General features: G+C 39.4%; 1 protein-coding gene across 2 annotated transcripts in view; it reads right to left on the minus strand.

Annotated features, from left to right (window-relative positions):
* Positions 1-269: 269 nt before the first annotated feature.
* The window catches only part of si:ch211-243j20.2 (uridine-cytidine kinase-like 1), a 35386-nt gene continuing 21097 nt past the window's right edge, over positions 270-14558 (minus strand). The window contains exons 8-15 of one of the 2 annotated variants that reach the window (XM_049589881.1): positions 13722-13738; positions 10236-10334; positions 9920-10013; positions 9579-9641; positions 8482-8604; positions 6341-6448; positions 6082-6238; positions 270-3728 (exon numbers count right to left, since the gene is read on the minus strand). In XM_049589881.1, the coding sequence (XP_049445838.1) occupies positions 3652-3728; positions 6082-6238; positions 6341-6448; positions 8482-8604; positions 9579-9641; positions 9920-10013; positions 10236-10334; positions 13722-13738 (738 nt within the window). In that variant the 3' untranslated portion in view covers positions 270-3651. Of the gene's footprint in view, positions 3729-6081; positions 6239-6340; positions 6449-8481; positions 8605-9578; positions 9642-9919; positions 10014-10235; positions 10335-13721; positions 13739-14558 lie in introns of those variants that run through there. The other variant, XR_007450364.1, reaches the window with a different exon arrangement.

Here is a 14558-nt window from a genome sequence, read left to right on the forward strand (position 1 = left end):
TCTTAAAATTATTTATTTTGAGTGCATGTAGCTGCTCTGTCTGAAAAGAGTGCACAAACTTGTTTCTACCTCGCCCTTTCTGTTCATTAGAAAGCACAGAAAATGAACCCATGATTTCCTACAGTCCTGGAAAGCAGCATTAAGACTGCAGTGTGCGTCACTTCCTCTGTAAACAAGCCAAGTCGAAGCCTGGTCGAAGCCTGCTGCCCTCCTGTGGGCAACCCCAGCACTAAATAAAATCACAGACACAAAACTACAAGTTCTTTCAAGTTAATATTTTTATTCTGTACAAGTGAAATGGAAATTGTGAAAACAAAACTAAAGGAAACTAAGAACTCTTTCTCACAAAGCACATGTTCACGTGCCAACACACTGGTGTAACTAGTAACATTAATCATGGCTGCATCCCATTCAGGTGTACTGGTGCATGGCTTACTTTGGGGCCTAAAGTGAACTGAGTCATTATTAGCGTTAATAGTTACACCTGTGCTTTTCCTGCTATGACAAATATCCAGTGTGCAAACAATTCATCCGTCGCACACTAAAACAGTTTCATGTACAGTAAGTAATTAATGTGAGGTTTCAAGCTTCCACATAAAAATATACTGTGCCATACAGTACAGATCAAAGTGACAGTAGATAATGTTATCGTAATTGTAATGTGCTCTCAAATACAGCTGGACGTAAACCTTTCTCTTGGTGGACATTTGACAAAAGCAAAGGTGTAACTAACACCATTGATAACTGACTGGTTCCAACTAGCTGTGTCAGCAGTGGTGGGATAAAACTAAGCACATTTACTTCAGTACTGCACTTAAACAGCAATTTGAGATACTTGACCTTTACTTAAATAATTCTTTATGATACTTTATGCTTCCACTTCTCTACATTTACACACTAATAACTGATGTATTAATAACGATTAAACTACTGGGCAGCTGCAACATTAAAGTGATGAACACATTGTTGCATCACTAATTATAATCCTGTAATTTATATTATTCTGACACAGGCCATTCTGCATCATCATCCGTTTTACTTTCGGTACTTTAAATGTATTTTAATGCTTATGTTTTTGTTATTTTAGATATTTTAGATGCAGGATGGAGTACTTCTACCACTACTACTATTTTTTTACTCATAGCAAAAGATTTGGGTACTTCTTTGATCACTGTGTGTCAGTAAAGACAGCATACACACTAGCACGTAGCACTGGAGCACCTGGAAAGAATGCAGTCATAATTTGTCCTAAATTGTCAATAGCATAAGGCCTGTTGTCAAAGTGAACCTGATATGATCTGGACAGTGACTGCGTCTGCAGAACTTCAGTGTTATAAACATTAAGACAACAAAATATTGTTTATGTAACTTGGATAAATGGCCGCAAAGTAATGCAAAACAATTATGTGAAGATGTAGAATCCCTGCAAACAATATAATTAATAAATAAAAACATAAAAAAAAAAGGGCGGCAAACAAAATTACCACAACATGTAAGTGTCCCATATGAGTCAGTTTCTCTATATATGGGGAAAAAACAAAAAATCTGGGACTTTAAGTTAATTTGAATATACCTAACTTATGCTAACACAAGTGCTGTAGTTGTTTACAAATCATGACATTAGACCACTAGCAGTAACACTTGGTGTCATTTGGTCTCCTGGTCAGTTAAAATTTTGTCAGCCCATATGTGAACATTTCTGATATTGCTGACAAGCTATTGAAAGCGATATTGTTACACTTACGCTTTCTACACAAAGTCTGACAAGCAACGCAATACAAAGCTATACGATGACTTAATTAGCAGCTAAAGCTAAGTAATATAATGTTTTGTGATGTGACGTTTTTGTTTTTTTTTTCAACTCATGGAAAATAAAAAGAAATTAAAGGAATGACACTTTTTCTGAGCACGTTGAAAATATATGGAAGCAAATAAGAGACATAAGTAACTGAACTTTAACAGATGCTGAATACTTTATGGTGAAATTGAAACACTGCTAAATTAATACATTTTTTTTTCAAGTTGATTTTTTTTTTCTTTTAACATTTTAATTTTAAGAATAAAAAAAAATCTGCATGCTCAAAGTCAACTGGTGAAATTCAAATCTAAATATTCAAGTTAAAAAAAAAATAAAATAGCAACATCTCGGATACCAAGCACAGGATAGGCAATCGAGCCTGAATGTTTTGACCAATTGGATTTGACTGATGTTTTATTTAATATTTTTAGTTCTAAATTTTATCCATCAAATTTAAAAAACCTGACTCTATTTTTTGAAATTATGGAACTTGAATTTTTGGATCTGAATTTGTAAACATTGGGAAATTAAAAAAATAAAAATATATATCATTATAATTAAAAAAAAAAAAATTTAATTTGTTCAAATTAATTTTGAACAAATTAATTCAGATAAATGGTTTTTAGGGTAAAATATTTCAATGCTCTCAATTCAGTGGTGTTTAAATTGCAATATTAGGTATTCAGTAGCTGTTAAAATTTAAATATTTGCTTCTTATTTGCTTCCTATGACTGTAAGTTTTACTTGAACGGACACAATGGCTCTGTGTTATTATTGTGGTAAACAATGAGATAAAAACAAAATCTAACAGATAAAACAAATATAACCAACAATATATGGTTGTTTCCTCTAATCATCCGTCAGTCAGTCTTCTTGTTCAAGTATGACTCCTTGTTTCTTTCAGTGAAAGTCGCCTGAGGTAATACCATTATACAGTACGGACAGCTGGAACTTCATCAACCGAGCAAAGCTGCAATACACCAATAATTCTTACTGAAAGCTTTAAGCTAAAATTACACAACACTGCTACGTGGCAAATTAAGTTACGTCTAACTCTGGAAATTTCCTCCCCTAAACATCCAATACTTGTGATAGAGACTAGACATAAAGGTTGAGATGTAATTTCATGTTTGTCGTTTCTTTGTGCAAAACAAATGATTAGATAATTACCGATTAGACACGTAGCAGTGTATCGACGGATCGATTTGACACTATGAAGTACATTTTTTCGTAACTGCTGTTAAAATTGAGGATTAAAACTGAGCCGAGCTCTAGCCAAATCTTCCCAGCTAACTTTTACCAATGATTTATTTACAATATTTAAAGGCAGAGACACTCACTGTGCAAAATCCTGAAAGAAACTTGAAGATTTTAAGGCCCTTCCAGTAAACTGACAGTACATGAATTCAAACTTCAACACTTGAGCAACAAAAACACATGACTCAACAATATTTACATGATAATTGAGCAGTTTTCTCTCGCAACATGCAGCTTAAATTGGTGGCCATTGCAGCACACTCCTTTTGAGATTGCAGTGGAATTAATACAACTGGGTGAGAAGGTGCCAAAGCTGACCAACACTTTGACTCCTTTAAAACTGGCTGTAAACTCGAATGGGGAATGGCACAGATGGAAATCTCTGCTGAGCTCTCACTGACGTCGTCAGTAATCGCGCTGACCCAACAGTGAACTCTGTTCGGAACAGGAAGCAGTTTATTAAAGCATCACCTCCCTGGTCTGGAGGATGTCGATGGAGCAGATGAGCGGCGAGGGATGAAGGAGAGTCTCTTCAGGGTTTTCATGGCTGTAAGTGCTTCTGTAACAACGCTCCACGTCCCTGATAGGCTCTCTATTCAGAAGTCCATCCCTTCATCACTCTCGCACCAGTCTGATGGAGCGTCGGTGCCAAAGTAACGATCTCCAAAATTACCTTTGGAAACAGAAAAAAGAAGAGAAAAATGAGGAAAAAGACAGGATTTCTTTCCCCTCTGTAATGAGTCCTCTCCTTTAGGCTACTTCAGCAAACTATACATGATTCAGGCCTGAAAACTCAGGCGGGTTGCAGAACACAAACCCAGGATAGGGGACATGACAGGGGTACAACCTCTGCCGAACCATCTGTCTGTTGACTAAACCAACTACTGTTCATCTCCTCTATGTTAGACTGAACAGTTACTGTAAGACTTGTGTACAGTTGTATGTATATTTTGATTCATTTTATTCTATTCTAATTTTAATATCTCCGAGTTTGCATGTTCTCCCTGTGTCAGCGTGGGTTTTCTCTGGGTTCTCTGGCTTCCTCCCACAGTCCAATGACATGCAGGTTAACTGGTGACTCTAAATTGTCTGTAGGTGTGAATGTGAGCGTAAACGGTTGTCTGTCACCATGTGTTGGCCCTGTGATAGTCTGGTGACCCTTTCCAGTTCCGCCTCTCGCCCAATGTCAGCTGGGATCAGCTCCAGCCCCCAGTGACCCCCGACACAATAAGTGGTTACAGAAAATGAATGAATGAATAATGAATGAGTATGATTTCAAACCCGATGTGGCTACTTTTCGTTAAGGTTTTCTCATGGTGGCACAGACACAGATCAAGTTACCATCTATTGCACCATGTTGAGAGTTCATGTTGATAAGTTTCACTTTTGTTGCTACAGGTGTGGTGAGCAGAGCTGCATTTGTATTTATAATGTTACTAGAATACCTATTACAGTCGATAGAAATATTGGATTTGGATTCCCCCCAGTGACTGCATATAAAGACGGATGGTATGATAGCTCTCAAAAAGTGAAGCCGAAACATCTCGATCTTCCCCTGGTGGCTGGCTGCAGTATAGGTCATAAACCCCGCCCTCCACGTTAGCTGAATGGACAAAGCACACGTCAAATACATTTTTCCCAAAGATGGTTTCTTTTATTTGAGGTAGTTCTTATCATGCTGATGTATGTTTAAGTGTTCATTTTTCTAATACATTTGTTTGTAATTAGTTATATGACAGTATAAAAAGGGAGTCTGACGTCATGATTGACAGCTGTGTGTGTCAATCAGTGTTTTCGCGATCAATAGCGCTGCTCGTAATTGAGTTGGATAGGTGTATGGGCAAAAACTTGATACTGCAACTCCACTTCCTGATCACTTTTTCGGAGACTCTCACTCCAAATGATATTAACAACGCAAGATGGCAGCGCCTGAGTGTGGAATGTTTTGGTTTCATTTTTGTACACGGGGAGGAAGTGGAGACGTGTTTCACCCCAGACACACATTTCATTTCAGGGCAAACTCTAGACATTTATGAGATCACGAAAATACTTTTGTAGATGCAACTTGCTGGGAACAAAAATAATGTTTCTATTTTTCCCCCAAAGGTTTGTGTTGGGAGTGCTATCTGACTTAGTCACAGAGTTCAGGTGGTACAGAAAGTGACTGATCAACATCTTAATGGGCCTTTTTTCACAGTAGAGTATTATAACTTGTCAAGTACAGGTGTTACTGGTAACATTATGATGGCTCTGTTCTATTCAAGTGTGCAAGTAAGTCGTGGCAGTGTGACAGTGAGCCAACATGAACAATCGCAGGACCTTGAAACTGAAGCAGCTAAATGAAATTAAGCCATCATTCATTTTGTTATTTGCATCAGTGCTTTTCTGACAGTGACATGTCAAACACTAGATTAGATTACATCAGACTCTAAACCTGTGGCTACACTTTCATTACTAAAGTCAAAGCAGATGTTTTGTTCCTGCTGTGGCATCACTAGATTTTGGAAGGTTCGGCATGTTGAACACATCAAACCCACAGAGAACAGCAATGTGATTCAGCGTTGATTTGGCATTTAATATCTCACCATCTGATAGATCTATAAATCACCTTTTCTTACTGTCTTTCACTGCCTGCAAATAAAGGTTAAAGATAATTCATAAAGCTTTGCAGTGGCTGGCTCGGCCTTACATAACTGAGCCGCTGAGCTCTTACAGCACTGCAAGGTCAGTTCGGCCTTCTTATTAAGGACTCTGAGACATAAAACCAGAGGTGATGGTGCCTTTACTGTCCTCTGGAAACACCTTACATGTCAGACAAGTCTGCTAAACACTTCAGGCAGCACATTAAGACACAGCTTACACTGTTTGCAACATCAGTAGATTTCCTAGGGTTGTTTATGTGTGTGTGTTTGTTTTTATGTATGTGTTCTTGTATGTAACTATAAAAGTGCCACTTAAAGCGGTGTGAAACTGCTTCTTACAGTACATGCTAAAAATTCAGGTGAAAGTGAAAAAAGAAACCTCACCGATGCCTGGTATGATGTGGAACTGGTCGTTGACCTCCTTGTCCACGGCAGTGGTGATGATGCGGACTTTAGGGAAGGCGTAGGCCACTGAGTGGACACCCATCTCTGCCATCAGCAGGGACAACAGGAAGATCTTATCTTCTGCTACATCGTGGTCCTTGGGGCAGAAAATGCACATTAAAGACTATCGAATACATTCAGTATCGCTGGTGGAAGAGACGGATGGATGGATGACACCCATAGAGCTGTGTTGACCTACTAGCAGCACTCTGACAGCCATGAGAGCAGCAGCTCCGGTGGAAACTGTGCTGTCCATCAGGATGACGTAGTCTTCACTGATGTCTTTGGGCAGACGAAGGTAGTGAAGCTACAAGGAAGAGAACAAGACAGTAAATAACATCACATTAAAAATGGACAGATATTCTGATATTTACTACCTGTATCAATCTGTTAGTATCATTAAATCCTGCCAAAAAAAGAGACACATTTCGAAAATGAATTGCTACATTTGGTCAGTTATATCATGAAGTTTAGGCGGAAAAAAAGTAATCCAAAAGAATCCATATTGGAAGCCTAAACCCCAAAATCCAGATAAAACAAGCATTATGTCAAGAAAAGGTTTTATGATGAAAACACACAAAGCAGTGGTGAAATGCGGTTAGCTGCAATAATTGCATTTTTCTGCAGCCAGTAGTAGGCTCCATGTGTTTCAGGCAGGAAGAAATTTTTTGTAACATAGATCAACATGTCCCAGGAGTCAAATGACTCTTTTTACTGATTGGCTGCGGGTACTCTCTGGGCAGTTCCCTAATAAAAATCAAATAACCCCCATTTTTAGTTTGGTCACACTTTGATGCACAACCGAACGGCCACAGCAGCTTTCCATAGGTATTGCCTGGCAGCTTATCGCAGGCTGCACTTTGCTGCAGATTGGTGGGATTTCAGCAAAACTGTATGTTCACACAAAAAGCTGCCAGAGCTGCAAACGCATCAGGTCTAATTCATTTTCAATGGACAGTGACGACCAGAGGAGTTTTGAGCTGCAAAAGCGATGAGCGGCAGCGTTCGGCGAATTGAGCTGCAAATGAAAGTTGAAGACTGGTTAACTTTATGCAAATTAGCTATGATGCGTTCGAGCTGCAAATGACCAGGCACCAATTGAAAAGTAGATGTCCATCGCTTGTGTGGAACCCAGAGAACATCCTCGGAAACTTTTAGTTCCTACCACACATTGGTTCCTACTAACAAGCAGTAAGCTGTCAAATGAAGTAGCGCTGGAACCTCTCCCCATCTAGCCGCAGCTCCCGCACCAGCCGATGATATTCCTCGTGCTGTTCACGACACTGGAGGATATCGTGAACCCAGACCCGACGGTGGCTACATCCACGCAGGTACCACACGGCAGCACAAATTACAAGAGCATCTTCTTCCATGTTGAATCGATACACAAGCGCACATACTTGTACAATTTCTTTGTGTTCTGGAACGCTTGTTATTGTTACTCAGTTCGGGTTCAGCCCCCTTGACATGCTGCTGTGTTGTGCTACGGTGTATTCAAGCACTGGAATTTGTTATTTACGTGACAACGCCTGAACACAACACAGGCTGTGTGTGTTTAATGTTTAATCACAGACCTATTTAGACTTTTTATCCTGTTTTCATTGTCCATTGTGAAAATTTCTGTACTCAGGCAAATGCACAAAGTCACATTTCTGTGCTCCAGCCAGTAACCTGCTTTGTGGCTCCTTTAAACTGAGAAGCATAATCGAGCGTTCAGAATTTGACATCATGAGTGACTTGAGCTGTTTTTGCTGCCACAAACATTTTACCAGTGGCGCTGCTAGAGCGAATTCAGCTATTTTGCAGCTCTGGCAGCTTGTGGTGTGAACGTACAGTAACACATCAAAGCTGATGACTGACAAAATTGTGGATTTCATTGTGTTTTGATGGTTATAGTTTTTTATTTTGTTTTTGTATTACTTTAATTGTCAGATTTGATTTGCAGAATTCAAAGTCCTGAAATGTTTAATCCTCAGTCAACCATGTAAAGCACTTTGTAACTTTGATTTGAAAAGTGCTATATAAATAAAGTTTGCTATTCTTATTTGATGCAGTTGAAACCAGGACTTCTGACTGATCATCTTGAACTTTGCTACTCACTGCCAAACACATTTGTATCTTTGGTAAGGCTTTTCCTTTCTGTGTGTGTACAACAATCAAGATGTGACTTAACGACTTAACTCTGAATTCATTATGTAATTTTTCAGTGATGAAGTTTTGTGACACTTTCAACGCCATCGCCATTCTTATCAAATACCTGCTAAAACTTTGTGAGGCAAACACAACACTGTTGTTGAGACATAACAGAAACAAAGGCTGTAGTGTTTGAGACTCACACACCTCTGGTTCACCTGTGTCATGGTTTGTCTGGATGAGGATCTTTCCCAGCCTGATGTCTTTGCACACAGCCATCAGAGCCTGCTCCATTGTCTCTCCTGCTCTCAGGATGGAAACGCCTGTGATCTATAAGAAACATAGATTTTAATGTTCTGGGGAAGTTAACTTGGGTGCGCAGCTTATCTGGAGCTGAGAAGCAGGACAAAGTGATGACCTTTGAAGACTCAACATATCTGCATGATGAGCACCACCTGCCTAAATACATCTAACATTCTGCTGGCAGCTCAAGGCCACCAGTGTCCTCACATACATTGCTAAATGCTACATTTGGTTTCTCATAGATCCTACCAAATTTTCTTCTAACTTTGACTGCATCATTTTGATTGTGCAGTGAGTGTGCACCAGTACCATGGTCGGTAGTGGTCAGTGAGTGTCTGTCGCCCAAGTTTTTGCAGTGTGTCCTGCACCGTTGGCACTAGTTGGCCCATGCTGAATGTTTTTCATCTGACCCAACATGTTGAATTCGTGTTGGAGACTGCAGAGACCTTCAGTGAAAGAAATCACTCTGATTGGCTGTTCAGTTCAGCGTACAAACGAAGAACCGGAAGTGAGGAAAGTAAACAAACTGCTAAAGTCAAGAGGGAGTGAAATCAAAACAAACTTGTTATATAAGGTAAGATTATGTTTTAGCCATGGAGCTCTTTAGCAGAAACCGTTCGTAACTGTTTGTGGTATTGTTTGCTATCGCACAGCAAATATAGTTTGTTATTTCAACATCGGACTGTGGTGTTAACGTGCTGAGCAGCTAACTAGTTTCTCGAATCCATCCTGTCATTTTCCGGTTATGGAGAGTTATTTCCTCCCATGTAGGCACAGAACGTATGTGCTTGTCGGCCACTGACTATAGTCTTTGTGGTGTGTTCAAGTGCAAATTTTTGGCTGAAACACAGTGACACAACAGTCGTCCTTAGTCGCCACTAGTTTTTTGATGTTGCTTTGGTGTGTCTGGGTCGTGGTAAAGGTGCTGAGAGGCCAAACACTAAACACAGACTTGGTGACCAATAATTCAACAGTGAACAGAGGCATAAAAGCAGACTCACTCTTTTACCGCTCAGCCTCTTGCCATTATAGATGCCTCCCTGAGGCGTTTCCACAGATACTGGCTGGAGAGGGAGGAAAACGAGGAAGAGGAAACAAAAAGGAAAGGGACAAATGAAAACCATTTTGTCTGGAAAAAAAAAAAAAAAAATCACATTTCACTTTAATAATTACACCAGTTAAGTTGTAGGTGACACCAAGATTCAGCGCAACCAACTTCGAGCAATTTTAACAGCAGAGAATAGATACTTTGCTATATTTATATTCCAACACCATTCAACCTTAAAATGGAAGCAGCAGGTCAGTTAATCTTCACATTTCCACACAAAAACAAAAGACTTACCTTGAGGGGCAGGAAGGAGAGGGCATGCTCTATCAGAAGCCTCATTAATCTCTTGGAGTAGAAGATAAACTCGTCTCGGTTAGTCTCCTTGTTCCTACATAAACAGGCAGAGGTCAGGAGCAAAGAGGATGAAAAAGATTTGTAAGAAAATGGTAAAAGTTTGACCCATACAGGGAGTGAAAGTCGGGATATCTTGACCACTGCTGCTTTGATTTCAACCATTCTTGTCTTGCAAGTCCCCCAACTTTATGTACAATGGATGGTTAAACAGTTTTGAAGAAGACATTGCTTGTGAGATGTGAGTGTGTATTCTGACCTGATGATGGTGTGCATGCCGCGGACCTGTGGCGTACTCTCCATCACACTGAGGGTTTTGGGTAAGGGCTGACCCTGGTGAGCCGAGGCCAAAGCCGATCTGTTTAAATCAAACAGAGGCAGTGTAACTGACATGTAAGAATGATAAAGTAACATACTGCAGCAGCAGACAAGGACGTCCCTCCAGCCTTAGCTTTTCTCAATCAGATAATATCCTGCTCTATCTTTTCAGTGAAAGCTTTTTAATTTAGAACAAGGGCCATCCCAAGTACCATTTTTTGGGCTCCGGTAGAAAGAAAAATCTATCTTTTAGTTTAACGAAAGACATTCAATTTTAAGGATTATCTTCATATTTAACCCATCCTATACACTAGGAGCAGTGGGCAGCTGCAGTGCAGCGCCCAAGACCAAACCAAAACAAATGCTGGCTACATAGCAGATGTTTACAATATGTTGTTAAACTGCAAAGGGCCTGGTTTCACAAAGATTAAAGACTAACTTAATTTCATAAGCTTTAACCATCTTAATCAGCACTAACTGACTCATTGCTTGTTCTCCAACACTGTCATAAACATAAATTGCCTGAAGTATTCTTGTGTTTTGTGCCACCAACTGTTATAATATAAACAAAGATGTAATTTTGGGGAATACAACTAAGTCAGTCTCTATTTCTAACTAGCATAAGAGCAAAAGTAAGACTGGTTTATGTGTGTAGATCACTCCAACGAGCTGCACGGTATCGTTGTGCAACCAGGCCTCCTGTTTTAGACAAGCTGCTATGATCTAAAAGCAACATGTTCAGTCTCCATAAACATATCTGCATGCATATGTATGTGGAATTTGTAGGCAACAATACAAGACTTTGGTTTCGGAAGCATTCTAGTCTCTAAACTGTCTGTTTAGGGAGCAAATGTTGCGATTTCCCAAAATGCAATCTCGGAACCTATCGGCTATTGTCTGATGATGGTTTAGATGTTTGTTTGCTTTCTTCTATTCAATTATATTATATTATTTTTGCAATAAAGTGGTTACAGAACAAGAAGAGACAGGTACAGGGACACATAGATAGCCAAAAGAGATTATATAAAATAGAAACAAGTCAAACAATAAAAACAAATACAGCAAAAGTTGAACAAAAGAAACGGAAAAAGGAGGTCTAACATAGACAGTAAAGGCAGATGAATGTGTGTAGGTGTTTGTTTTGTGTGTGATCTGGATGACGTGGTGTGTTTTTTTCTAATTTATCTGTCTTCATATGTAGAGATTCACAAAATGTTGTCTGGACCTGTATTGAGTTGTGAACTGAACCATACACAATGACCGATGTTCACAAAAGGAAGTCTTGACCTGAACATCTACTGGCCACACCAGATCTCCTCAAATTTTGGTTGTTGCCCCCAGAGGCTTTATTGTCATCATCACACGATAGCCAATGAGTTCAGAGATTGCTGGAAAGATAGCTGGTTATTTTTGTACTGTAATTGATTTTGGAAGCAAGGCTATTGCAGTGTGTGCGATCACGTTAAGCCAACGAATGCAACACAAGAAATGCAATCCTGAAAATAAGCAAATGCTGCAAAAACACTTTCAGCACACATGCTTACAAAGTTAAAAAGCGAAGAAGCAAGCCGAAAAATCTATTTCTGCTGCTACCTACAGCTGCATGCCCTGTACTAAAGAAATACAGCATGCGTCTGATGCTTCTGCTGTGACACCCAGGATTGCCAATGAGTTTAATGCTTTCCAGCCAAAACAACTTTAGTGTGTCATGAAAGGCATCAAAGAGGACAAACAAGCATGTTGGCTTTTCTATGGTGAAGGCGTTCGCTCAGTTCAATATACACAGCTGATTTTAAGTTAAAAGGCCCGAGTGCATAAAAACTGCTTTCAAAACTACGGCACTAAAAGAGGATGCACAAGGCGAGCCTCACATATCCCAGCGGAGCTTCCTCTGAAGAAGGTGACAGAGATTCATTTGATAAGATTTAGAGATGAGAAGTGGAGGCGGGGGGAAGAGACAGAAAAAACACACGAAGAAAAATACACAAAAGGACAAGAAGAGACAAAAATATAAAGGAGAAGAGAAAAGAAAGAACAGTGTTAGAGTAGTGAAAACAGCTCCACTACATCACGGCTATGCAACACTGAACAAATACCTTCTAGTTCTGGGCTGAGGAGCAGCGATTCAATTTGTCTTATAAGCGGGTTTATTTTAGGTGACTCAATTCATTCACACTCCAAGCAGGCTACTTTAGAAGGCTAAAATACAGATCAGTCACCCTTTATTACCGGGGCACGTAGATACACTACTGAGAGCAGCCTTTGTTCCTGCACATTAACAACCCGACCTGAGCATTGATCCTTTTATGTGAACTCAGGTTTTTAACCATTAGTGTGTTTTAAAACCACTTGGCTTCTTTTTCAGAGCACCAGTGAGGTTTTTTTCAACATATTGTACATTTACCCAATAACGTCAACACCCGTGAGCATTTCATTCAGGTGTTAAAATGCTTTTCTGCCCAATAGAGCGTCGAAAAATGCACTAGTGGATCTTTGGTGTGCTGCTTTAACACAGGGTGGACTACAGCTGTAATTTTTAAAAGGCAAACGGTACCTGTATCAAATCATATCTTCTTGAAATAAGGGCAAAACAGGATGTAAAAAGTCCCACTTTCCCCCGTGTGAATTTGCATGAGCTTTGTTGTGTGGTCGTGAGAACATGCCCTGTGGAGCTTTTGAAGACGTAGATTTAACCAATTATTTTGGCTACTTAGGAGGCAGCGGACATGTCAACTCAGAAAGTTGATTTGGTGATGACACTAGCAAACTTACATTATTTTAGTCGCCAGCCACGAAATTTTAGCTCTCTTTTGGTCTCCACCAATTCCTTAGGAAAATATCTGTCTATTTAATTTAGATATCTGTAGTAACAGAACAAAAGCTTGCAGGCAGAGGTAATCAATGCAATCCATATTGCTACTACTGTATACTTCCTGTGTGCAGTGTGCAACACCCTCAGTTGATAACATCCCTGATTAAAATGGTTCCTCTCAAAACTGGTGGAAATACAGGCTGGCTCACTAGATAGAATCATGAACATAACTGGATCAAAACCCAGAGCTAATGTGGATGATATTTTCGTCTCATCAATAAACGGCCAATGGTAGACAGACAATGCATTTTCACAATGAGATCCGGTACTTCCACTGTAATGTACCAATCACAGAGGGAGGAATCCATCGAAGAACAAACAGAGATGATCAATATCTGCAGAATGAAAGGCTTTCTGGGCAAAAAAAAGCAATGCGCTTGCAAAAGTTATCCAGAAAGAATGACTGATTGATTTGCTCATCAGAAAAAAAAAGAAAAAAAAAAGACAAAACAAGACAATTATTCATGTTGTCTTTGTTTTCAAATGAAAATAGAAAATACAATGAAAGCAGGAAGGGGGGGGGGGGATGTAATAATAAAAAAGCAACAGTCATACCTCACAGTGATCTCACGCTGGAATGGTTACACAGCATTCAGGCAGGCAAGGGAAGTCGTGCACGCACAAGGAGACACACACGTGTGTGTACATACAGTGAGACACAAGAAGAAAAAAAAGAGATAAGCAACATAAACCCCAAAGCCAAACATTTAAAGCACAATAAATGTTTGTTAAAGTGTAGTACTAATGACCTCCTTACAAAACATTAAGCATGTTGAGCTGTGAGCTAAGTGCTAACATCAGCATGCTAACAAGCTCACAAGACAATGCTAACATGCTGATGTTAGCAGGTGTAATATTTACTTTGTTCACCATCTTAGTTAAAGTTAAGTTGAGGCTGATGGAAATGTCATTAGTTTAAGAGGAATTGGTCATTAACTAAAGTATTGGAACAGTCAAAATTTTGACCTGTCGCTGACAGATGAAGGGATCACAGATGAAATTACCATTCAGTCTGAGTGTGGACATGAATGTCTGCACAAAATGTGCTAGGGCTGGGCGACATGGAGAAAATCAAAGGTCAAAATATTTTTGAACAACTATTGTGGGTAAAGTCAAATAACAGAACAGCTAGAACAGTCTGGTAAGTTCAGAAAATTATATCACTTCTCTGTAATGCAGCCTTTAAAACCAGTAAAAGACAACTCTTACAGTATTAAGATATCCAAAATCTAAGACAATATCTTTGTGGATGGCACTCTATTAAGAATACGACAGTATCATGCGAACCTTACCCATGTTTCACCCTGCAGGTGTTGTAAATGTAAATAAGTGTGAAAGATGTGAAAGTTCTTCTTGTGGCTATGAATGAAAATGTCAAAGGAAGGACAAATC

Source organism: Epinephelus fuscoguttatus, linkage group LG11 (genome assembly GCF_011397635.1).
Source record: "Epinephelus fuscoguttatus linkage group LG11, E.fuscoguttatus.final_Chr_v1".
NCBI classification, from domain to species: domain Eukaryota; kingdom Metazoa; phylum Chordata; class Actinopteri; order Perciformes; family Serranidae; genus Epinephelus; species Epinephelus fuscoguttatus.